This window comes from Pleurodeles waltl, chromosome 11 (assembly GCF_031143425.1).
Source record: "Pleurodeles waltl isolate 20211129_DDA chromosome 11, aPleWal1.hap1.20221129, whole genome shotgun sequence".
Classification (NCBI taxonomy): Eukaryota; Metazoa; Chordata; class Amphibia; order Caudata; family Salamandridae; genus Pleurodeles; species Pleurodeles waltl.
Genome location: NC_090450.1, coordinates 8064701 through 8090875, shown reverse-complemented (window position 1 = coordinate 8090875; position 26175 = coordinate 8064701). Strand labels below are relative to the sequence as shown.

Sequence of the window (26175 nt, the reverse complement as noted above, 5' to 3'; positions counted from 1 at the left end):
TTAGATGGTGGAGATATCGCCATGTAATCGCTGGCAGAGAGAGGGGTCGTAATCCCCAGGGCATCGCTGCCCTGGCGGATTGGGACCAGTGGCATCACCAGGTCATTAGGCAACTGAAAAGTGGCAGTGCCGGTGGTTGTAATGTCACGGTCGGACCGTCGCTTTCGAAGCGGTCCAACCGTGAGGCTGGCAGCCAGCCTCGTAATGAGGGCCTTAATTATTAATTCAATATAAATTAAAAATTACTATTACTTGCTGACCAAGCCTTTCTTGTAGCTTTGGTGACCTATAATATTCTGAATTGTCACACTTGTAGGACAGTGATGGTTAGTGGCTGTGCTTTTATTATTGTTTGTCACACTTGTAGGAGAGCGATGGTTAGTGGCTGTGCTGTTACTATCATTTGTCACACTTGTGGGAGCGCGATGGTTGGTGGCTGTGCTGTTACTATCACTCGTCACACTTGTAGGAGTGTGATGGTTAGTGGCTGTGCTGTTACTATCACTTGTTACACTTGTAGGAGAGCGATGGTTAGTGGTTGTGTTGTTACTATCACTCGTCACACTTGTAGGAGAGCGATGGTTAGTGGTTGTGTTGTTACTATCACTTGTCACACTTGTAGGAGTGCGATGGTTAGTGGCTCTGCTGTTACTATCACTCGTCACACTTGTAGGAGTGCGATGGTTAGTGGTTGTGCTGTTACTATCACTTGTCACACTTGTAGGAGTGCGATGGTTAGTGGCTGTGTTGTTACTATCATTTGTCACACTTGTGGGAGCGCGATGGTTGGTGGCTGTGCTGTTACTATCATTTCTCACACTTGTAGGAGAGCGATGGTTAGTGGTTGTGCTGTTACTATCACTTGTCACACTTGTAGGAGTGCGATGGTTAGTGGCTGTGTTGTTACTATCATTTGTCACACTTGTGGGAGCGCGATGGTTAGTGGCTGTGCTGTTACTATCATTTGTCACACTTGTAGGAGAGCGATGGTTAGTGGCTGTGCTGTTACTATCATTTGTCACACTTGTGGGAGCGCGATGGTTGGTGGCTGTGCTGTTACTATCACTTGTCACACTTGTAGGAGAGCGATGGTTAGTGGCTGTGCTGTTACTATCATTTGTTACACTTGTGGGAGCGCGATGGTTGGTGGCTGTGCTGTTACTATCACTCGTCACACTTGTAGGAGTGTGATGGTTAGTGGCTGTGCTGTTACTATCACTTGTTACACTTGCAGGAGAGCAATGGTTAGTGGCTGTGTTGTTACTATCACTCGTCACACTTGTAGGAGAGCGATGGTTAGTGGTTGTGTTGTTACTATCACTTGTCACACTTGTAGGAGTGCGATGGTTAGTGGCTCTGCTGTTACTATCACTCGTCACACTTGTAGGAGTGCGATGGTTAGTGGTTGTGCTGTTACTATCACTTGTCACACTTGTAGGAGTGCGATGGTTAGTGGCTGTGTTGTTACTATCATTTGTCACACTTGTGGGAGCGCGATGGTTGGTGGCTGTGGTGTTACTATCATTTGTCACACTTGTAGGAGAGCGATGGTTAGTGGTTGTGCTGTTACTATCACTTGTCACGCTTGTAGGAGAGCGATGGTTGGTGGCTGTGTTGTTACTATCACTCATCACACTTGTAGGAGTGTGATGGTTAGTGGCTGTGTTGTTACTATCATTTGTCACGCTTGTAGGAGAGCGATGGTTGGTGGCTGTGTTGTTACTATCACTTGTCACACTTGTAGGAGAGCGATGGTTAGTGGCTGTGTTGTTACTATCATTTGTCACACTTGTAGGAGAGCGATGGTTGGTGGCTGTGTTGTTACTATCACTTGTCACACTTGTAGGAGAGCGATGGTTAGTGGCTGTGCTGTTACTATCACTTGTCACACTTGTAGGAGAGCGATGGTTAGTGGTTGTGCTGTTACTATCATTTGTCACACTTGTAGGAGAGCGATGGTTGGTGGCTGTGTTGTTACTATCACTTGTCACACTTATAGGAGAGCGATGGTTAGTGGCTGTGCTGTTACTATCATTTGTCACACTTGTAGGAGAGCGATGGTTAGTGGCTGTGTTGTTACTATCACTTGTCACACTTGTAGGAGAGCGATGGTTGGTGGTTGTGCTGTTACTATCACTCGTCACACTTGTAGGAGAGCGATGGTTAGTGGTTGTGCTGTTGCTATCATTTCTCACACTTGTAGGAGAGCGATGGTTAGTGGTTGTGCTGTTGCTATCATTTCTCACACTTGTAGGAGTGTGATGGTTGGTGGCTGTGCTGTTGCTATCACTCGTCACACTTGTAGGAGTGCGATGGTTAGTGGCTGTGTTGTGACTATCAATTCTCACACTTGTAGGAGTGTGATGGTTAGTGGCTGTGCTGTTGCTATCATTTCTCACACTTGTAGGAGTGTGATGGTTAGTGGTTGTGTTGTTGCTATCACTCGTCACACTTGTAGGAGTGTGATGGTTAGTGGCTGTGCTGTTGCTATCATTTCTCACACTTGTAGGAGTGTGATGGTTAGTGGCTGTGCTGTTGCTATCATTTCTCACACTTGTGGGAGCGCGATGGTTAGTGGTTGTGCTGTTGCTATCACTCGTCACACTTGTAGGAGTGTGATGGTTAGTGGTTGTGTTGTTGCTATCACTCGTCACACTTGTAGGAGTGTGATGGTTAGTGGTTGTGTTGTTGCTATCACTTGTTACACTTATAGGAGAGCGATGGTTAGTGGTTGTGTTGTTGCTATCACTCGTCACACTTGTAGGAGAGGGATGGTTAGTCGCTGTGTTGTTGCTATCACTCGTCACACTTGTAGGAGTGTGATGTTTAGTGGCTGTGTTGTGACTATCATTTCTCACACTTGTAGGAGTGCGATGGTTAGTGGTTGTGTTGTTGCTATCACTCGTGTGACGGTTAGTGGTTGTGTTGTTGCTATCACACGTCACACTTGTAGGAGTGTGATGGTTAGTGGCTGTGTTGTTGCTATCACTCGTCACACTTGTAGGAGTGTGATGGTTAGTGGCTGTGTTGTTGCTATCACTCGTCACACTTGTAGGAGTGTGATGGTTAGTGGTTGTGTTGTTGCTATCACTCGTCACTCTTGTAGGAGTGTGATGGCTAGTGGCTGTGTTGTTGCTATCAATTCTCACACTTGGAGTGTGATGGTTAGTGGTTGTGTTGTTGCCATCACTCGTCACACTTGTAGGAGTGTGATGGTTAGTGGTTGTGTTGTTGCTATCACTCGTCACACTTGTAGGAGTGTGATGGTTAGTGGCTGTGTTGTTGCTATCACTCGTCACACTTGTAGGAGTGTGATGGTTAGTGGCTGTGTTGTTGCTATCAATTCTCACACTTGTAGGAGTGTGATGGTTAGTGGTTGTGTTGTTGCTATCACTCGTCACACTTGTAGGAGTGTGATGGTTAGTGGTTGTGTTGTTGCTATCACTCGTCACACTTGTAGGAGTGTGATGGCTAGTGGCTGTGTTGTTGCTATCAATTCTCACACTTGGAGTGTGATGGTTAGTGGTTGTGTTGTTGCTATCACTCGTCACACTTGTAGGAGTGTGATGGTTAGTGGTTGTGTTGTTGCTATCACTCGTCACACTTGTAGGAGTGTGATGGTTAGTGGCTGTGTTGTTGCTATCACTCGTCACACTTGTAGGAGTGTGATGGCTAGTGGCTGTGTTGTTGCTATCAATTCTCACACTTGGAGTGTGATGGTTAGTGGTTGTGTTGTTGCTATCACTCGTCACACTTGTAGGAGTGTGATGGTTAGTGGTTGTGTTGTTGCTATCACTCGTCACACTTGTAGGAGTGTGATGGTTAGTGGCTGTGTTGTTGCTATCACTCGTCACACTTGTAGGAGTGTGATGGTTAGTGGCTGTGTTGTTGCTATCAATTCTCACACTTGTAGGAGTGTGATGGTTAGTGGCTGTGTTGTTGCTATCACTCGTCACACTTGTAGGAGTGTGATGGTTAGTGGTTGTGTTGTTGCTATCACTCGTCACACTTGTAGGAGTGTGATGGTTAGTGGTTGTGTTGTTGCTATCACTCGTCACACTTGTAGGAGTGTGATGGTTAGTGGTTGTGCTGTTGCTATCACTCGTCACACTTGTAGGAGTGTGATGGTTAGTGGCTGTGCTGTTGCTATCACTCGTCACACTTGTAGGAGTGTGATGGTTAGTGGCTGTGTTGTTGCTATCACTCGTCACACTTGTAGGAGTGTGATGGTTAGTGGTTGTGTTGTTGCTATCACTCGTCACACTTGTAGGAGAGCGATGGTTAGTGGTTGTGTTGTTGCTATCACTCGTCACACTTGTAGGAGTGTGATGGTTAGTGGCTGTGGTGTTGGTGCTATCACTCGTCACACTTGTAGGAGTGTGATGGTTAGTGGTTGTGTTGTTGCCATCACTCGTCACACTTGTAGGAGTGTGATGGTTAGTGGTTGTGTTGTTGCTATCACTCGTCACACTTGTAGGAGTGTGATGGTTAGTGGCTGTGCTGTTGGTGCTATCACTCGTCACACTTGTAGGAGTGTGATGGTTAGTGGTTGTGTTGTTGCCATCACTCGTCACACTTGTAGGAGTGTGATGGTTAGTGGTTGTGTTGTTGCTATCACTCGTCACACTTGTAGGAGTGTGATGGTTAGTGGCTGTGCTGTTGCTATCACTCGTCACACTTGTAGGAGTGTGATGGTTAGTGGCTGTGGTGTTGGTGCTATCACTCGTCACACTTGTAGGAGTGTGATGGTTAGTGGTTGTGTTGTTGCTATCACTCGTCACACGATGGTTAGTGGTTGTGTTGTTGCTATCACTCATCACACTTGTAGGAGTGTGATGGTTAGTGGTTGTGTTGTTGCTATCACTCGTCACACTTGTAGGAGAGCGATGGTTAGTGGTTGTGTTGTTGCTATCACTCGTCACACTTGTAGGAGTGCGCTGGTTAGTGGTTGTGTTGTTGCTATCACTCGTCACACTTGTAGGAGTGCGATGGTTAGTGGTTGTGTTGTTGCTATCACTCGTCACACGATGGTTAGTGGTTGTGTTGTTGCTATCACTCGTCACACTTGTAGGAGTGTGATGGTTAGTGGCTGTGCTGTTGCTATCACTCGTCACACTTGTAGGAGTGTGATGGTTAGTGGCTGTGGTGTTGGTGCTATCACTCGTCACACTTGTAGGAGTGCGATGGTTAGTGGTTGTGTTGTTGCTATCACTCGTCACACTTGTAGGAGTGTGATGGTTAGTGGTTGTGTGATGGTTAGTGGTTGTGCTGTTACTATCACTCGTCACACTTGTAGGAGTGTGATGGTTAGTGGCTGTGTTGTTGCTATCACTCGTCACACTTGTAGGAGTGTGATGGTTAGTGGCTGTGTTGTTGCTATCACTCGTCACACTTGTAGGAGTGTGATGGTTGGTGGCTGTGCTGTTACTATCACTCGTCACACTTGTAGGAGAGCGATGGTTAGTGGTTGTGTTGTTACTATCACTCGTCACACTTGTAGGAGTGCGCTGGTTAGTGGTTGTGTTGTTGCTATCACTCGTCACACTTGTAGGAGAGCGATGGTTAGTGGTTGTGTTGTTGCTATCACTCGTCACACTTGTAGGAGTGCGCTGGTTAGTGGTTGTGTTGTTGCTATCACTCGTCACACTTGTAGGAGAGCGATGGTTAGTGGTTGTGTTGTTGCTATCACTCGTCACACTTGTAGGAGTGTGATGGTTAGTGGTTGTGTTGTTGCCATCACTCGTCACACTTGTAGGAGTGCGATGGTTAGTGGCTGTGTTGTTGCTATCACTCGTCACACTTGTAGGAGTGTGATGGTTAGTGGCTGTGCTGTTGCTATCACTCGTCACACTTGTAGGAGTGTGATGGTTAGTGGTTGTGTTGTTGCGTGTTGTTGCTATCACTCGTCACACTTGTAGGAGTGTGATGGTTAGTGGCTGTGTTGTTGCTATCACTCGTCACACTTGTAGGAGAGCGATGGTTAGTGGTTGTGTTGTTGCTATCACTCGTCACACTTGTAGGAGTGTGATGGTTAGTGGCTGTGTTGTTGCTATCAATTCTCACACTTGTAGGAGTGTGATGGTTAGTGGTTGTGTTGTTGCTATCACTCGTCACACTTGTAGGAGTGTGATGGTTAGTGGCTGTGCTGTTGCTATCACTCGTCACACTTGTAGGAGTGTGATGGTTAGTGGCTGTGTTGTTGCTATCACTCGTGACACTTGTAGGAGTGTGATGGTTAGTGGCTGTGTTGTTGCTATCACTCGTCACACTTGTAGGAGTGTGATGGTTAGTGGCTGTGTTGTTGCTATCACTCGTCACACTTGTAGGAGAGCGATGGTTAGTGGTTGTGTTGTTGCTATCACTTGTCACACTTGTAGGAGTGTGATGGTTAGTGGCTGTGTTGTTGCTATCACTCGTCTCACTTGTAGGAGAGCGATGGTTAGTGGCTGTGTTGTTGCTATCACTCGTCACACTTGTAGGAGTGTGATGGTTAGTGGCTGTGTTGTTGCTATCACTCGTCACACTTGTAGGAGAGCGATGGTTAGTGGTTGTGTTGTTGCTATCACTTGTCACACTTGTAGGAGTGTGATGGTTAGTGGCTGTGTTGTTGCTATCATTGGCAGCACGACAGGAATAATGAGTGGAACTAACGTCAGTGACCTCCCGGCAACAGCCCCGACCCCTTTCTTTTTGTTTTTACAAATGAGGCGCCGGATCTTCCACCCAGCGCGATGCCAACCCCTAAGGTGTCCGAGCGGCTCGGATTGACCGGGGCGCATTGAATGACTTAGAGACGCCTGAAATCCACTCATTTAAGTTTCGTTAAACGTATCTATTTTGATTGCAGAGACGGTGGATTTAGAAGTTGTTGTCATGCCTCTGCTCTTGCCTCGGGTTGGTGGCACAGGTCCCCTTCATCCGTGCACAAGCGCTGCTCTCATGCCCGTCTGGCGGGCATCCCTGCCCCCCAGGCCGTGACGTCATGCTGCCAGCCGGGTGTGTCTCTGCCCACCAGACCGTTCAGCCTCTCACATAGTGCAGAGGAGGCAGGACAATGCTTCTGCAATAATTGCCCAAACCTGAGCTGAATAAAAGGCAACGGCTGCCCTCGCACACATTTCAAGTTGTGCAAACATTCGCAGTTGTGCTTGGCTGAAGCGCCCTGCATGGGATCGGCCGTTCACAATGCAGCAGGTTATCAAAAACTGTATAAACCTTCCAAACATCCAAATCGAAAAAGCAAACAGCAGAAGTAGCTGCCAAGTGTTTGCCCAGGTATTACAGGCTCTTTCGCGCCGCGGGGTGGTGCTTGCGTGCACCTTCACGAATACACGATGAGTAGATCCCTGATAAACAGAAGTGGATGGCCGCAAGCTTGCTAACCAGCTTAGAGGGAGGAAGAAACTTTCTTGCAAGTCTCACCTCCGGCACCCTGGCTCCAGGGTGAACCCTCCACCTGAGAGCACCTTCCCACACTCCAGGGGGAGTGGGTCAAGGGTTTTCTAAATTAACCTGAGTTTTCTAAATTAACCTGGATGGACATTCCTGGTGCGCATGGTCTTATCTTCCAAATGACATCTCAGGTCTCACCTGCGGCACCCTGGCTCCAGGATGAACCCTCCACCTGAGAGCACCTTCCCACACTCCAGGGGGAGGGGGTCAAGAGCTTTCCAAACTAACCTGCATGGACATCCCTGGTGTGGATGGTCTCATCGTCCACATGGCGTCTCAGGTCTCACCTACGGGACCCTGGCTCCTAGGTGAACCCTCCCCCTGAGAGCTCCTTCCCACACTCCAGGGGGAGGGGGTCAAGAGTTTTCTAAATTAACCTGAGATTTTTTAACTAACCTGGATGGACATTCCTGGTGTGAGTGGTCTTATCATCCAAATGGCGTCTCAGGTCTCACCTCCGTCACCTTGGCTCCAGGGTGAACTCTCCCCCTGATAGCACCTTCGCCAGAGGGAAAGGGGTCAACCATTTTCTTAATTAACCTGCATGGACATTCCTGGTGTGGGTGGTCTTATCATCAAAACGGCGTCTCAGGTCTCCCCTGCAGCACCCTGGCTTCAGGGTGAGCTTTCCACCTAAGAGCACCTTCCCACCCTCCAGGGGAAGGGGGTGAACAGTTTCCTAAATTAACTGCATGGACATTCCTGGTGTTGATGGTCTTATCAAATTGCGTCTCATGTCTCAACTTAAGCACCCTGGCTCCAGGGTGAACTTTCAACCTGGGAGGACCTTCTCACTCTCCAGGGGTTATATTCTGAAAGTTAGGTCAAGAAGTTGACTCAGAATATGGACTTTCTTACGCCAGCTTCGAAAGAACAGATTGCAATAGGGTGAAGTGAGCCCAGGGCTTTCGCCATCACCCTCTGAACAGATCTTGCATTCCTCCCCTTCCCACTTACTCCATCTTCATGACTCCACCCTGCCCACCCCACCCTATAAAAGCTTCTAAGATATCCCTGCTTCTACTGCAAACCCACACAACACCCCCACCTATGTCCAGTGGCATAACAAAGGCCCCCACTGGCCACCAAAATCATCCGCCACCATCCAACCAGACTGGAGTGACCAATGAAAAACGCTCCCACTTGGTCTACAAGAAGAACTCTGGTCAAAAGTCTCTGCACAGACCTACAGAAATAGCAACCGTACCACAGAACTTTAAAAATAATTAGACTTTTTATTTTAGGTCTGGCCTAGAGACATTGATGACTATTTCACGAGCCTGATCTAATCAACACAATTCATAAAACATACATGCATAAATACATGGGAGGGCCTTGGATCAGTTCCTCGTTAACCATTTGTCTGTTGAATGGTCATTCACATTCTGTTTCTGCCAACCACAGCATAGAGCAGTGATACTCAAAGTACGGCCCGGGGGGGGCGCATGCGGCCCTCCTACCCTTTACATACGGCCCTCTGCTCGACAGCAGCACTGGGTGCTGTGTACTCGACAGAGCAGTAACATTAAAAACATGGTAAACAAACAGGCAGGTCTATATTTGAAGGTTGATTGACGTTAAAGACACAAAGTAACTAGGTTGTCCTGCACTGTTTACTCGAGGAACACCATCATTTTTAAAGACATCTTGCAGCAAAAGTGTAAAGATATTATAATGTCTCTTCACAATTCAAAAAGTGTATTTCATTAACATGCAATAGTGTTACACCTTAGTACATCCTATTATATCTGTGCAGTGAGAATTTTGTTTTTTAAAGAGACCTTTTTCAAACATGAATCCAGAAATATTCAGTAAGTCAGTTTTTATTGCACTCTTTCGATACCCTGGGCTCCTATCATATATGAACAACATTATAGATTGTTAAATCAAACACCGTAGAAGGATTTGTTCTGCGCTCATCCTGTAGTCATGCATTTCAAAGTCCTCTTATATGCAATAATGAAGAAAAAGATGGAAAGTGAAATAAAACAATTGCCTAGGATCACAGAAATTGGTAAAGTGGGGAGCTATAATTAACCCCAGGTTTTCGGGTTTCACCTAGCGATATTTAGCCGATAGATGAATCTACTTCGCTTTCCCTACCAACCTTACCACCACCGCCGATTGCTCTCCTGACAGCATCCTGCTAACATCACTGCGTCCCTCGGTTACAGCATAGACCCAACTTTGTGGCCCCTGGGAGAATGTTTGCGAGTACCCATGGCATAGAGACCTGGGAAGGAGGAGAGCCGGCTTCAGCTATACGAGTATGAAATGTACATTTTCAAAGTCCACACAAGAGAAATAGATTATTTTATTTTTAAACCAAGTAGACAACAGGAATAAGCTACTGGCCCCAACAGAGAGACTCTCCCTCCCACAGGCCCTACTCATCCTTCCGCAGGGCCAACAGGACAGTTTGCCGGATGGTTCTCCTAGGGTACCACAGGGCACTGTAATTGGTTGTAGGACATGAAAAGGTCTGGCCTACGTTGAAATCTGTTGTACCATTGGGTCACTCAAGAATCCTTGTACTGCACAAGGAAGATCAAAGGAACTTACACAGGTATACCTGCATGTTCCAGTTGTAAAGTACCAAGTACTTCTAGTGGGACAGAAGGGCAGTTCTTGCACAATTTAATAGTTCCCTTCTCTTTGGAATCATTCTTCTGTTACAGTTGTCTCCACAAGTATTACTGGGCTTCTCTCTGGCATTCTTAGGTACTGCCTTGTTCTTCTGGCTGGCAGTGGAGTGCAGTTTGCTTGGCCGTCTTTTTGCACCATGGGTTCACCATCCAGAAGAGTAAAACAATCTGAGAAGGCCAACCGGTGACACGTGGCTGAGGGTCACCTCAGGACCAAGTGCCTTAGGGCCCCACGTAATTATCATTGTTGCCTCATGATTTTGGCTGATGAGTCATTGACTGTCCTCAAACCAGTCTCCCCTCATTCACCTCTCCAACTGCCCCTCAGGTTTTGATGGTGAGTCCAGCAGTCGGTCTGGGTGTGTAACTATTATGGAGCGTGGCGATCATAAAGTCTTGAGTACGTGGGAGCTGAAAAGTTCCTTAAAACAGTTTCTTGAGGAAGCCAAACTCTTGCACAAGAGAGTGTGATTTGGAAGAAAAGGAGGAGACATTTCTGTTTCAGGATCTGGATCCCAAAAAGCACAAAGACAGGAATCTGGAGCTGTTGGACATCTGGTGCTGTCGGACATGTGGTGCTGTGGAACATCTGGAGCTGTGGGACATCTAGAGCTGTGGGAGATGCAGCACTTTGGGACATGTGGCGCTGTGGGACATGTGGCGCTGTGAAACGTGGCACTGTCAGACATCTGGAGCTGTGGGACATCTGGGGCTGTCAGACTTCTGTGGCTGTAGGACATCTGGGGCTGTAGGACAGGTGGCACTGTTGGACATCTAGAGCTGCGGGGCATGAGGAGCTTTGGGACATCTGGCCATGTCAGACATCTGGATATGTGGGACATCAGGAGCTGTGAAACATGTGGCGCTGTGGGACATCTGGAGCCGTGGGACATCTGGTCAGACATCTGGATATGTGGGACATCAGGAGCTGTGAAACATGTGGCGCTGTGGGACACCTGGAGCTGTGGGCCCGAGCAGACCCGACAAAAAGGACGCTGACTGTGCCACTCTCCCAGTGAAGAGAACCGAGCTAGAGGCAGGAGTCATGGAAATGAATCATTTATTGAAGCCAGTGATACGAGAGCTTTAGGGCACTTCCGGGGGGAAGAAGAAAGTGGCAGATTAGAAGAGAGTAAAGATCAGGGGGAAAAGACCTTAGTGTGCACTTTGGACTTCTCTGGTAGCTGCTGAGGGAAGAGGTTATGTCCAAATAAGATGGCTCTCAATGCTGCCCAGGATCCAGGCGGTGCCTTTATTGGAATAAATGGAAACGAGATACCAAGTGTCAGGCTAGCCCAGAAGAACACACATGGACTCTGAAGAGGAGGTATACGTGTCTCTAGCCCTTATCTGCCCTGCCTCGTACATCACATCATATCAAAAGAGAGCTTTAAATGGGCCCCGGGCAGGCACTCACTGGTACTCAGTACCTGCACTTGGAGAGCACCTGTACTTCTTGGCAGGATCACAAGCACAATTTTATCAGGAGAGTACCTGCACTTTCAGAAAACATGTATTTTGGGGTACTGGGCACAGATAAACATGTACCCTGTGACACGGGCACATATAAACATGTACCCTGGGACACTGGGCAGAGTTAACCATGTACCCTGGGACACTGGGCACATATAAACATGTACCCTGCGATACTGGCCACATATAAACATGTACCCTGGGATACTGAGCACGTATAATCATGTACCTGGGACACTGGCCACATATAAACATGTGCCCTGGGACACTGGGCACATATAAACATATTCCCTGGAACACTGGGCAGAGATAACCATGTACCCTGGGACACGGGCACATATAAACATGTACCCTGGGATACTGGGCACATATAAACATGTACCCTGGGATACTGGGCACGTATAAACATGTGCCCTGGGACACTGGGCACGTATAAACATGTACCCTGGGATACTGGGCACGTATAAACATGTGCCCTGGGACACTGGGCACGTATAAACATGTACCCTGGGATACTGGGCACGTATACACATGTGCCCTGGGATACTGGGCACATATAATCATATACCCTGGGATACTGGACACATATAATCATATCATGTACCATGGGACATTGAGCACATGTAAACATGTACCCTGGGATGTTGAGCACATATAAACATGTACCCTGGGATGTTGAGCACATATAAACATGTACCCTGGGATACTGGGCACGTATAAATATGTACCTTGGGATGTTGGGCACGTATAAACATGTACTCTGGGACGTTGGGCACATATAAACATGTACTCTGGGACGTTGGGCACATATAAACATGTACCCTGGGATACTGGCCACATATAAACATGTACCCTGGGATACTGAGCACGTATAAACATGTACTCTGGGATACTGAGCACATATAAACATGTACCCTGGGACACGGGCACATATAAACATGTACCTTGGTACACTGAGCACAGATAAAGATGAACTCTGGGACAATGGGCAGAGATAACCATGTACCCTGGGACACTGGGCACATATAACCATGTAGCCTGGGACATTGAGCACATATAAACATGTACCCTGGGATACTGGGCACATATAAACATGTACCCTGGGATACTGGGCACGTATAAACATGTGCCCTGGGACACTGGGCACGTATAAACATATGCCCTGGGACACTGAGCACATATAAACATGTACGCTGGGACGTTGGGCACGTATAAACATGTACCCTGGGATACTTGGCACATATAAATATGTACCCTGACCTACTGGGTACATATAAACATGTACCTTGGGACGTTGGGCACGTATAAACATGTACCCTGGACGTTGGGCACATATAAACATGCACCCTGGGATACTGGGCACGTATAAACATGTGCCCTGGGACACTGGGCAGAGATAACCATGTACCCTGGGACACTGGGCAGAGATAAACATGCACCCTGGGATGTTGGGCACATATAAACATGTACTGTGGCATACTGGGCACATATAGAACTGTACCCTGGCATATTGGGCACGTATAAACATGTACCTTTGGACGTTGGGCACGTATAAACATGTACCCTGGACGTTGGGCACACATAAACATGTACCCTGGCATACTGGGCACACATAAACATGTACCCTGGCACACGGGCACCAATACGTTTATATTTCCTTTTCAAGCACTGCCTCGAAGTGATATTAGACATTAGCATGAGACAGCAGAAACCTCCCTTCAGATGACGTCACAAACACATCACAGGGAATGAGAGCAGCTGGATGGGAGAGTTTGCACACATACAAACACGTTTTCATTGAGATCAATGTAGTGGGAAGTCAGGAAGTGGACTTTAGAGGGGAGTGCATTCCTCAGGCAGGCCTGTAGAGTCTGGAAACCTGGGAGTACCATGGCCAGGGTTGTAAATACAAGGCTAAAAGTGACGGGTTATTAAAGGACGGGTTGCAGACATTGTGAAAGTAGAAAAGGCATTCCCTTGTCGGGTTTGCTCTTGAAGCACTATTTTGTGACTTGGGCCGTCCACTATTCAGGGTCCCTCGCGAGAGTTCCCAAAGAGATGCTTTTAGAATTCAACTTACAAGATTTACTTGATGCAACTAATTACGTCATAAGTGCTCTGATGTAATGCAATGAATGTCATAATACAGCTCTCCTTGTGCTAGAGATGACATGTAATGCCTTTGATTCCATCTCCCTTTTATGTCACCCCTCCCCCAAATATGTGCTGTACAAAGCGGTCGTCCTAGTGAACAGTAGCACGTGGTGTCTTTGAAGGCTCCCGAATGTCTCAAGCATCAGTCCTTGTCTAGCTAAAGCCTCTTCTTGTCTTCATATGTTCCTGGAGAGAGGACAATAAGAACAAAATTCATTGACCTTTCTACTGCAGGAGTTGAACATTCAAGTTTCCATCACAGGATTTGAAAATTGATGTTTCTGCTGCAAGAGTTGCACATGGATCTTTCCGCTGCAGGAGTTCCACATGCATCTTTCCGCTGCAGGAGTTCCACATGCATGTTTCTGCTGCAGGAGTTGCACATGCATGTTTCTGCTGCAGGAGTTGCACATGCATGTTTCCGCTGCAGGAGTTGCACATGCATGTTTCCGCTGCAAGAGTTGCACATGCATGTTTCTGCTGTAAGAGTTGCACATGCATGTTTCCGCTGCAAGAGTTGCACATGCATGTTTCCACTATAAGAGTTGCACGTGCATGTTCTGCTGCAAGAGTTGCACATGCATGTTCCACTGCAAGAGTTGCACATGCATGTTTCCACTATAAGAGTTGCATATGCCTGTTTGAGTCTGGATGACTAAACCTACCTGAACCGAAGCAATGAGGAGGCCGCTCACCAAGGCAAACATTGTTGTTTCTCCCTGCCTAACCAACTACATGATTGATGTAACACTAAATAAATCTGGCTGTAACGGTGAGAAAGGGTTAAACGTTCATGTACATTTAATCTATTTATTTCTGTTTATGATTTGTAGCACTTGCCAGAGGAACCTTCTCATCTCCACAACATGGTTCAGCTGCTCATCTCCATGGCATAGCTCTGATGTTCATCTCCACAGCATTACTCTGATGTTCATCTCTATGACATGGTTCTAATAAACATCTTCATGGCAGGACTCTGATGCTCATCCCCATGGCATGGTGCTAATACTCATCTCCATGGCATGGTTCTGCTGCTCGTCTCCCCAACAGGGTTTCGCTGCTTATCTTTACTGCATTGCTCTGATGTTGATCTGTACTGCATGGCTTTTTTACTCATCTTCACAGAATGATTCTGATGGTCATCTCCATGGCATGGCTCTGATGCTCATCTCTATGGCATGGCTCTGATGCTCATCTCTACGGCATGGCCCTGCTGCTCATTTCTATGGCATGGCTCTGATGCTCATTTCTATTGCATGGCTGTGAAGTCCATCTCTACTGCATGGCTCTGATGCTTATCTCCATGGAATGGTTTTGCTGCTCAGCTCTATGGCTCTGATAACCATCTGTATAGCATGGCTATGATGCTTGTCTCTACTACATGGTTCTCCCGCTCAGCTCCACAGCTTGGTTCTGATGCTCATCTCCACGGCATGGTTCTGATGCTCATCTCCACGGCATGGTTCTGATGCTCATCTCCACGGCATGGTTCTGCTGCTCATCTCTAAGGCATGGTTCTGCTGCTCATCTCTAAGGCATGGCTCTGATGCTCATCTCTAAGGCATGGCTCTGATGCTCATCTCTATGGCATGGCTCTGATGCTTATCTCTACTGCATGGCTCTGATGCTTATCTCCACGGAATGGTTTTGCTGCTCAGCTCTGTGACTCTGATAACCATCTGTATAGCATGGCTATGATGCTTGTCTCTACTACATGGTTCTCCCGCTCAGCTCCACAGCTTGGTTCTGATGCTCATCTCCACGGCATGGTTCTGATGCTCGTCTCGACTACATGGTTCTGCCGCTTAGCTCCACAGCTTGGTTCTGCTGGTCGTTTCCACGACATGGTTCCAATGCTCTTCTCTATGGAATGGCTCTGATGGTCATCTCCATAGCATGGTGCTAATGTTCATCTCTACTGCGTGGTTCTGTTGCTCATCTCCACAGCATGGTTCTGCTGCTCATCTCCATTGCATGGTTCTGATGTTTATCTCTACTGTATGGCTCTGATGCTCATTTCTATGGTATGACTCTGATGCTCATTGCCACAGCATGGCTTTGCCACTCACCTCCATGCTTGGCTCTGCTGCTCATTTCCACGTCATGGCTCTGATGCTCATCTCCTCAGCCTGGCCCTGATGCTAATTTTCATGGCATAGCTCTGATGCTTATCTCTATGGTATGACTCTGATGCTCATTTCCACGGCATGGTTCTGATGCTCATCTCCATTGCCTGCCTCTGTTAATCTCCATGGCGTGGCACTAATGCTGATTTCCACCGCATGGCTCCGATGCTCATCTCCATGGCAATGCTCTGATGCTCAACTCCATGGCTTGGCTCTGATGCTCATCTCCATGGCTTGGCTCTGATGCTCATCTCCAAGGCATAGCTCTGATACTCATCTCAAATGCATGGTTCTGCTGCTCACATCCACGGCATGGCAATGATGCTCATCTCTACAGTGTGGTTCTGCTATTCATCTCCACTGCATGGTTCTGCTGCTCATCTCCACAGCATGGCTCTGATGTTCATCTCCATGGCGTGGCTCTCATGCTCATCTCTACAGCATGGCTCTGATGTTCATCTCTGCGGCATAGGTCTGCTGCTCATTGGCATGGCTCTGATGCTCATCTCTACAGCATGGCTCTGCTATTCATCTCTACTGCATGGTTCTGCTGCTCATCTCCACAGCATGGCTCTGATGTTCATCTCCATGGCATAGGTCTGCTGCTCATCTCCATGGCGTGGCTCTGATGCGTATCTCTGCTGCATGGCTTATGTTCATCTCTATGGCTTGGCTTTGATGTTCATGACTACAGCATGGTTCTGATACGGAAAATGACCTCTATGCTACATTCTATGTGGTGGGAAGTTACTGTCATTTAAGAAGACAGATCAGTGCTTTTCTGAATCAGAGAAATGTTGGTGAGGGTATTAGGTGGCGGTCTAGACTATTCCAGAGTACTGAAGCGTGCACCATGCAGCACATGCCCCCTCATCTCACGTGTTTGGTTGCAGGCTGTGTCATGAGCAGGGACTGGGTCAACCATCAGGTGCAGATTTTCATGAACGGGGAGAAACATGAGGTAGGGGAAGTTTGGCAGACCTTTGGTAATGAAACCTAGAGATGTGGCTTATAATCCTGGCCTTTCAGCACCCGAGGCAACAAGAACTCTGACTGGGACAGTCTGGCTGTTTCTGCATACATCCGACTGGAGATCAGTTAACCTAAGCCACCAGTTCTCCAAGCCCAAGGATCTATCCCCAATAGATCAAATATTAGTTTGTGTGGAGTATTCACCAGGATCTTACAGTCCAGAGCAACCTATTACTCCAGCACAATAGGAAGCAGCTGCCAAACCAAGGGAACATGTCAGAATGAAGGAGTCCTTCCCAAGGTCATCATGCAGGAAGAGTTGTAGGTCACAATATTGAGTTGGGGACACCTCAACCTGCACTAGTATCACAGACCACTATATAATCAAAGCCACTATGTGCACAGGAGTGTGCATTTCCTGTTCTTACCTCCAACCCGGATTACCTTGACATTCCATCGTCCATCACTAACCATAAGTTCGGAGTAAGCGTTTGTGAAGGAGTGACACAAGATGTAGGCTGCTTGACCGCTGAGGAGTCAGCCAGCTCATGAAATAATAGCTCAGTGAGTCCCTGAAGAAGGTGGGTATAAACAAGGCCATTGGAAATATTCATCAGTGCGGCTGCTGCACTTGCAGCAGAAATGTGAATCTGGCAAACTCGCAGCATAATCCATCATTTGCTGAATGATTCCCAGGTCTAAACATAACTTTTTGCTTCTATCTCAAATGGATCAAAATGTGTTTAAATGTTCTGCACTCAGTCTGAAACATATGCAAATCAGACACTTAATAAAATCCAACAGCTCACCCTTAGCTCTTGATTGCAGCAGTTAACCATTTAATAGGGAGTAAAAGTTGTGCAAATAGTCTAAAGATCCCTATGTGGCGTAGTGGGAGAAAGGTGTTTGCCTTCAAGGAACAAATATTTTAGATTCTTTAATGTGATTCTAACCAGGTAGGTGGAATGCTTTCTTAACTCTCATGATAGCCTTTAATTTTACTTTTAAGGCACACTTCCCTGCAAATCTGAATGTTCTCAAAGCCTTAGTATTTCAACAAGTCACACAGACATTAGGAGAATCTGTTGAACAACATTTTTAAGGCCCCATGTTTTGCATCCTGAAAGGACTTCCTAGTGAGGCACATATATAATGGCATGTTGATGGCTCCCCTAAAGACAGCGGCCCAGCAGCAGGCTATGACCACCGGTGGAAGCCCCAGGATGTTCACCTTTCGCATTCTTTGGCTCTCCCTCCCCCTGCCTACCACGATCTATAGACTGAGCAGGGGTATGAGAGTGTCCAGGATGTGGAAAAAGTAAAGTAGCAACACTCCCACCTCTGCCTGGACCACAGTATCCCTGGAGCCTAAGAATGAGGGAGGGCTAATTTTCTTCAGCTCCTATGTCTCTGCCAAACAAAGAAAACAGCTTAGCAGAGCCACTATAACTTCTTGCAATGTCCATGTCTGACAGCTACGGCAGTGACCCTGCACATGGCCGTAATTGTTTAACACACCCATCAGGAGCTGTGACACAGTGGCCATCCTTTGGAACGTCTGCTTTTGAACCAAACCGAGTACAGAGACCTGTAGAGGCTGCTGAAAGAACCAAACGTCATAGTCAAAAACATATCAATGTCCAAGGTGTCTAAAGCTTCTTCTGCTGTGCCGAGAATCCTTCCTGTGGAAATCTGCAATTCACAAAATCCCACAGCACAAATAATAGCGGCATTAAGAGGGCAAGGATCTCAACTATGATGGAGCTGCATGAGCGTGTGAAGCAAGATGGCCCAGTAGCTCTCCTCCAATGCCCACTGTGACAGGGAGTCTGCTCGCGAAGAGGATAACACCTCTTTCGGTGACTGGCCGTCCTGCGGGAGCCCAGGGAGACCACAGTAAGAACAACACCCGGAAGGAAGCCTTAAAGAATTCTGGGTGAAGACGCCAAGAGAGGTCACAGACCTCAGAGAGGAGGAGCAGAACGACGATGCTGACGCAGATATGTTAATTAGAAATATTAATGAGTGTTTATGCATTTTGATTAGCTAGAAAATTACAGAAATAATTTAACACAGAAAAATTAATGTGCACGTTTGAAAATGTGCCCACGAAGAGTGGCCATCAAGTTTCACGAATTATACTAAAAATGACAAAAAATATGTGAAATGTTGAAAATGTGTAATAATAATGTAGTAATATGTCATATTTAGATATATAACGTACGCTATACTTTATATTGTAGAGCTAATTTAGCCGAAGTTGTGGCATAGTTTTGCCAAGCCTCATGCAGAAGCTGAATAAACATGCAATGTAGAGAAGCTAACGTGCTGAACTGACCCTGAACTACTCGTGGTTAATAAAGTCTGCTTAGCTAGATATGTCTGCAATGAACCGACGAACAGGAGATGAGGGAATCCAACTTGCAACATAGACTGTGTAGAGCAGACGAGATGTACTTTCCCAGGACTCGAACAATAGATACACTGACTGGAGAAGAAGATGCCACGTTTTCGATACCTGATGAGCCGGATGATGAGGACATCGTACCGTGAACCAATCGACAACCTGAGAACGGCGTAACATTTGAGCTCATAGATTTGGAAAATAAAGATTATTGGGTAGAGTCATAACCAATGATTAATTGACCAATTAGGAATTGGGGGATTAACTGGGTAACTTTGATATAATATTGTGTCAAAGGGGGAGATCTTCAGAACTGTTAGGGAGATGGTAGAGGCAGATGCTCGGGGAAGAGACCTTTTCTGAAATTGATGCAAGACTTTGTCATTGGGCTCATGCTCTTGAGAGCCTGATGCGTTGTAGATCGATTGATGACCTGTAGATGAAGACTACCTTTGTTGCTGATCCATTCCGTGGATAGGTGGCTATGACAATGTGACTGATTAACTTTTGTGCCTTTTCTTTCTAGGTACCAACTGTGCCGTCTAAATAGTTTTTCTCTTAACAAGATGTTTTTCCAAATTCATGTTCTAAATTGTTGCATGAAGTCCCACATGCTAATGCTAATCTGGGTTAGGTAAGGTCCCTATGGGGCGATGCTGACAGTGACAAATGATTGACGGACTGATTTGCTGAACTCTGCTATTGGCGTTGACATATACTTCTTTATTAGCTTATGCTGAAGCATTAGAACATATGTTTTCTCAAATTCTGATTAGATTATGTTATTGGTGTTCACTAATGAATTAATCTTGAGTTGATGGAGTAAAGTTTGAATTAACCTCATGGATTAGTATTGTAACTAATAGGGAAATCAAAATTGTTAAAACGTATATTGAGTTGTGATTATTCATGAATAGTTGACACCATTGACTAATGATTAATGTTTCTCTTAATGGTTATTGATTTGTATATTGATTTTTGATGAACATTGGTTACTACATAGCTAGGATACTCCTTTCGAATCAAAAGGTTCATCAGCCTATACGCGTCCCCTTGTAAGTTTAATTACTGAGGACCAGGCGCGCTAGCAACAAACGAGAGAGAGCAGGAGATGGAGAGACGAAGAGGAGGACACTATGGAAGAAAACGATGGATCGGTGACAGGACGAGGAAGAACCGAGCTGTCACGATCCCAGAGGGAAACCTGGAAAGAGGAACAGCAGGAGAAGGCAGGAGAGTCCGATGGATGGAGAGCCCAGCCAGAGAGAAGAGATACGCATCTGAAACCCCGCCATGTCCCAGGAGGGGCGTGGGTTTCTAAGGTACAGTCTAAATTCTAGAGGGACTCGTAAAAATAGTGGGAGAAAACAGGGTGTGGTGAGAAAGAGCAAGGGAGGTAGGGAGACGGCACAGAGGAACCTGGGGAGCACTTGTGCTGATTTAGGGTGAGCACCAAGGGACCACACATCACCCTACTTCCTCTCACGAGCACCAACCCCAACACCCCTAACCTGAAGAGATAGATCAGTTACCTGAATCCACACCTCTGTTTCTATGAGGTTGGCATCCTTCCCAGGGGAACCGGCCAGCATCTAGGAAAAGAAGAAATACCACATATGTAAAAGAAGGTCCTGCAAGGGGATGAGAGTTATTATACTAAGACTTTTGGGGTGGAACAGACAACATCTAATAATAGTCAACTTTGGTGATAAAAGTCGATTGTCCCAGTGTAGTCCTTCAAGGAAAGGAAAATATAATACACACAACTCCACCTGGCCACAGTGGCGGCCACGAAGGGTCCTAGATCATGGATAACCCTATTAGCCTGGATGATGTAATCCGTCAACTGGCCGAGGGACAAAGACATCTACAAATAGTAATGGAGGAACAGGTGCATACCTCTCAGAAAGAATGAGAGCAGCTACAAGAAGCCTTAAAGAGCTAATGTACCCTGATAGCAAACAATCAACTACTTCACGAGACCTCTATACAGAAGTTAACCAAGACTATTGCAAGCTCAAAGGTGCTCCGTAATGTCCCAAGCTCGGTACTGCAGAAGTATCAACCGGGAGAAGACCCAGATGTGTTTTTGATCACCTTCGAGAGAGTGTCCAACTCTGCCTCTTGGCCAAATGAAAGGTGGGGACAGTACATAGCACTCTTGTTAACTGGAGAACTACAAACGGCCCATCAAGCCGTTAATCTTGGAGGGGAAACCCCCTAACTCAAGATAATGACAGCTGTACTCGAAAGGCAAGAGCATGATAGTGAACATTCTAGGTTAAAGTTCCGGTAAGAGAAATGGGCTTCTCATGATAACCCCAGAGCCCTGTTTTATAGGAGCCAGGATCTTGGTACTGGAACAGTTTTTGGAGGCTCTTCCGCTAACCACCAGAAAGCTGGATTCGACAAAACATAGAGATGTCTATATCATAAGCCATTGACTTAGCCTGTGCCTATTACCGTTCTTATGAACAAAAAGGGGGTCATCCTTGGGGAAATGTCTTTCCCTCTTCCAATGTGAAGGTCACCCTACCCTCCAAACCTGCTTAAAGAGGAAATACTGAGCAACTAAAGCGTTCACGTATACTAGGGAAAGAAATTAACCAGACTCCACAGTGCTTCCATTGTGCTGAACGGGGTCATATCGCCCGCAACTGCCCTCACAAACGAACAAACTCCTGAATCTATGGAAGTAGGACTATCAAAAGGGAGAGTTTTCCTTACAATAGAGCTCAAAACTACCTACTTCATAGAGGTCAAGGTAAATTAAAAGTGGGTTAAAGCCCTAGTGGATTCAGGTTGTCGACACTCGGTCATAAAATCAGAGTTAGTAACCTCACATCAGTGGAATGAAGATGGAAAAGCCGCCATCACATGTGTACAGGGGGAAACCAGGAGATACCAAATTGCAGTAATTGAACTGGACTGGAGAGGATGTAAGGAATATCTAAGAGTAGTGGGTATTCCACAGCTCATCGAAGACCTAGTAATCGGTAGAGACTATGTGGACTTTGCACTTTTATTCCAAAAGGTGCCGACCTCAAAATTCCTTCAGGGTCCCTCTGTAAGTGGTCCTTCCTGGGAGACAATAGTTGGGGAAGGTAAGATAAAGCTAGGTCATGGTCTCCGACTGGAGAAAAGGAGGAAAGGACAGACAACCCAAAAATACCACCAGCTAATATTGGCTCTCTTTCTCCCTTAGCTTACGCTCAGGACGATAGCCCTTGAAGTTTCCAGGTGTGTCAGAGGGAAGATTCCCCCCTAAAACATGCTTGGGCCCAAGTCGTCCGAAATCCGCCGGACAAGGTAGGAGTTTTTTTTTTTTTTTAATGAGAAACAAGGACTATTATACAGAAATGTGAAAACCCAGGTTACCCTTTAGTCTCAGTTGACAGTACTATTGCCCTTCCGAAGCCAAGTCCTTCACTTAGCCCACAACCAGACAGGGGGTGTCACTATGGTAGAGATAAGACTGAGGAATATTTTTTCAGACACTTCTATTGGCTGGTAGTCTATTCGGACATAGGAAAACACTGCGCTTCCTGTGCTAGGTGCTTACGAAATAACCCCCATAATCTGCCTCAAGCACTTTTGCAACCCCTTCCTATAATAGAAGTCCCCTTTTCACAAGTGGGCATGGATTTAGTAGGTCCCTTAATAACATCCACCAAAGGATACCAATATATATTGGTTCTAGTGGATTATGCAACCAGATACCCAGAGGCAGTTCCCCTAAAAAGCACGAACACTAAAATGGTAGCACAGGCAATGATTGAGTTTTTTTTCCCGGGTAGGTTTCCCTAAAGAGTTGTTAATGGACCAAGGTACTCCTTTTATGTCCAAACTCATGAATGAGGTCTGTCAGTTACTGGATATAAAACATATACGAACATCAGTCTATCATTCACACACCGATGGCTTGGTAGAGAGGTATAGCCGAACCATCAAATCCCTAGTGAAAAGATACATTTCGGAGGTCGGGAAAGAATGGGATAGGAAACTCCCTTTAGTCCTTTACGCCATATGAACACATTTACCGTCTTCCACAGGTTATAGCCCTTTTGAGTTTGTTTTTGCCAGGCAGCCCTGGACCCTCTTGGACATGTCTGCAGTACGTTGGGAAGAAGAAGAGAACGAGGGAAAAGAGCTGGGATAGGTAGTCGAGTACTTATACTTCTTTCTACCACAAGCAAAATGGCAGAGATCGTATACCGTAACCGAGCGACTTAGTCCTGTCACATAGAAAGTATCAATACCCAATACCAAAAGAGATGGCTAAATCTTTCATTAATCTATTGAAAGAGTGGATTGACACAGAAGAAACCCCAATAGAAGAACAACCCATATCTTTTATTACTCTTACTCAACCTCTTGAGATTCAGTTTCCCACCACCTATAAAAGAAGAAGCCGAAGGCCTGCCAGCAACAGGTAAAAACATGACCAAGAAGCAGAAGGAACAGATATTAGAGCTAGTCAATCAAAATCAGGATGTTTTATTTCCTCTAGACTAGGTTGCATATCATATATTCAACATAGGATCCAAACTGGCCCGGATAAGGTTATTAAACTACAACCTTATAGGATACCTGAAGCCCGAAGGCTTGCGGTACAAGAAGTGAGGAAGATGCTCGATTGGGGCATTAATGAACTGTCCAAGAGTCCCTGGTGTTCTCCCATTGTTTTAGTACCAAAACCTAATGAGACTGTACAGTTTTGCATTGACTTCCGCCAGCTTAATGCTGTATCTAAATTCAACGCATTCCCAATGCCTCGGGGGTTGATGAACTCATAGAACAGTTAGGAGCTGCCCAATATTTTTCCACGTTAGATCTTACAAAAGGGTACTGGCAGATGCCCCTAGTTGAAAATGATAGGGAGAAGACCACTTTTTCCACTCCCTTGGGATTGTACCACTTTAAGATAATGCCCTTTGGGATGCACTGTGCCCCAGCCACCTTCCAAAGGTTAATGGATATGCTCTTACAAAAACACAAACCACATATGGCTGCATAACTTGATGATGTAGTTATTTACAGTCCCTCCTGAGAATCCTACTTATATCATCTAAATTCGGTACTACATACCATTAGAAATGCAGGATTAACAGCAAATCCTTAGAAATGTAATCTGACTAGGACTTCGGTTCAGTATCTGGGGTACTGTATTATGAATGGTTGTATTACACCTCAAGGAGAGACAGTGCGAGCTATCAAGAAACTTCACCCTCCCACCACGAAAAAAGAGGTCAGGTCCTTTGTAGGTCGGATAGGTTATTATAGACATTTTGGGCCAGATGTAGCAACAGTTTTTCACGTCGCGAACAGCGATTTTTGCTGTCTGCGACGCGCAAAACCCACATCGCGATGCCCTATTCCCTTTTTGCGAGTCGGTAACCTGGTTACCGATTCGCAAAATGGGACTGCGAGTCGCAAATAGGAAGGGGTGTTCCCCTTCCTATTTGCGAGTCGCAGCGCGATGCAGGATTGCTTTGTGACCGCGAACGCGGTCTCAAAGCTATCGCAGTTACCACCAATGTCACACTGGTGGGAACCCATTAGCAAAAAGAAAGGGGTCCCCATGGGACCCCTTCCCCTTTGTGAATGGCCTGGAAAACATTTTTTAAGAGCAGGCAGTGATCCTAGGGACCACTGCCTGCTCTGAAAAAATTAAACTGACACGTTTCATTTTTTCATTTTGAAATGCATCTCGTTTTCCTTTAATGAAAACGGCCTGCATTACAAAAAAAAACCTGCTTTATTTAAAAGCAGTCACAGACAATGTGATTTGCTGTCTCCAGCAGGCCACCATACCTGTGAGTTCTGCGAGTCGCAAGGGGGTCGCAAATTGCGACCCACCTCATGAATATTAATGAGGTGGGCCTGTGCGATCCTGCTTCCTGAATTGCGACTCGCAAATTGCGAGTCACTCAGACTCGCAATTTGCGAGTCGCAATTCATGATTTTCCTACATCTGGCCCTTTATTCTTTAATTTGCCGACAAGGCAGCGCCTCTAACTGATCTGTTAAAGACACCAGACCTAAAAGAATTCAGAGTTTGATGCCCCAAGAAAGAGACAATTTTGAGTATCTGAAAACGAGTCTGTGCACAGGCCCAGTATTAAAGTGTCCAGATTTCTCTAAACCCTTTGTGCTCTAAACTGATGCCTCCAACCAGGGACTCCGTGCAGTGTTGTCACAACAAGACGAGTCCAACCGACTACATACCGTGGTATATATAAGTCGTAAATTACTGCCACAAGAGTTGAGGTAGCCCACAGTTGAAACCCCCCACGACCCAGGAGGGGTGTGGCTTTCTGAGGTATGGTCTAAGTTCTGGAATGACTCATAAAAATAGTGAGAGACAACAGGGTGCGGTGAGGAAGAGGGAGGGGGGTAGGGAGATGGCACAGAGGGACCTGGGGAGCACTTGTGTTGAATTAGAGTAAGCACCAAGGGACCACACCTCACTCTACTTCCCCTCACAAGCACCAACCCCAACCCCTAAACCCCCAACTTGAAGAGTTAAATCACTTACCTGATTACATGCCTCAGTTTTTCCGAGGTTGGCATCCTTCCCAGGGGAACCGGCCAGCATCTAGGAAAGTACCACATATGTAAAAGAAGGTCCTGCAAGGGGATGAGAGTTATTATACTAAGGCTTTTGGGGTGGAACAGACAACATCTAATAAAAGTCAACTTTGGTGATAAAAGTTGATTGTCCCAGTGTAGTCCTCTGAGGAAAGGAAAATATAATACACTGAACCCCCCCCGACCACTCCTGCATTATTGATGACTTTCACGACTTCTTAGGCAATAGGTTCTTCATTAATTTTACCTGTTGTGTTGCCTGATAGCCAGCACTTCAGAAGGGTGCCTTTCCTAGATGCATTCCTTTGGTTTGACTCTTTGTGCTTCCTCTGGAGCTCCCCCCCGGTCTCTCCTTCAG

General features: G+C 46.3%; 1 protein-coding gene across 1 annotated transcript; it reads right to left on the bottom strand.

Moving 5' to 3' along the window:
- Positions 1-248: 248 nt before the first annotated feature.
- Positions 249-25824, bottom strand: LOC138266537 (mucin-4-like). Its single transcript, XM_069215394.1, has 4 exons — positions 25765-25824; positions 20759-20818; positions 18411-18514; positions 249-5850 (listed from the first exon to the last, which is right to left on the bottom strand). Exons 1-4 carry the CDS (start codon positions 25822-25824, stop codon positions 249-251), a joined length of 5826 nt encoding a protein of 1941 aa, XP_069071495.1.
- Positions 25825-26175: the final 351 nt, after the last annotated feature.

Excerpts from the sequence above, each read along its gene's own strand:
- LOC138266537 (XM_069215394.1), bottom strand. The coding sequence starts at position 25,824 with ATGCTGGCCGGTTCCCCTGGGAAGGATGCCAACCTCGGAAAAACTGAG. Across the intron at positions 20,819-25,764 it reads AAACTGAGGCATGTAATCAG|ATGCTGGCCGGTTCCCCTGG; the intron begins GTAAGTGATTTA and ends TTCTTTTCCTAG. Across the intron at positions 18,515-20,758 it reads AAACAGAGGTGTGGATTCAG|ATTTCCACAGGAAGGATTCT; the intron begins GTAACTGATCTA and ends TGTGAATTGCAG.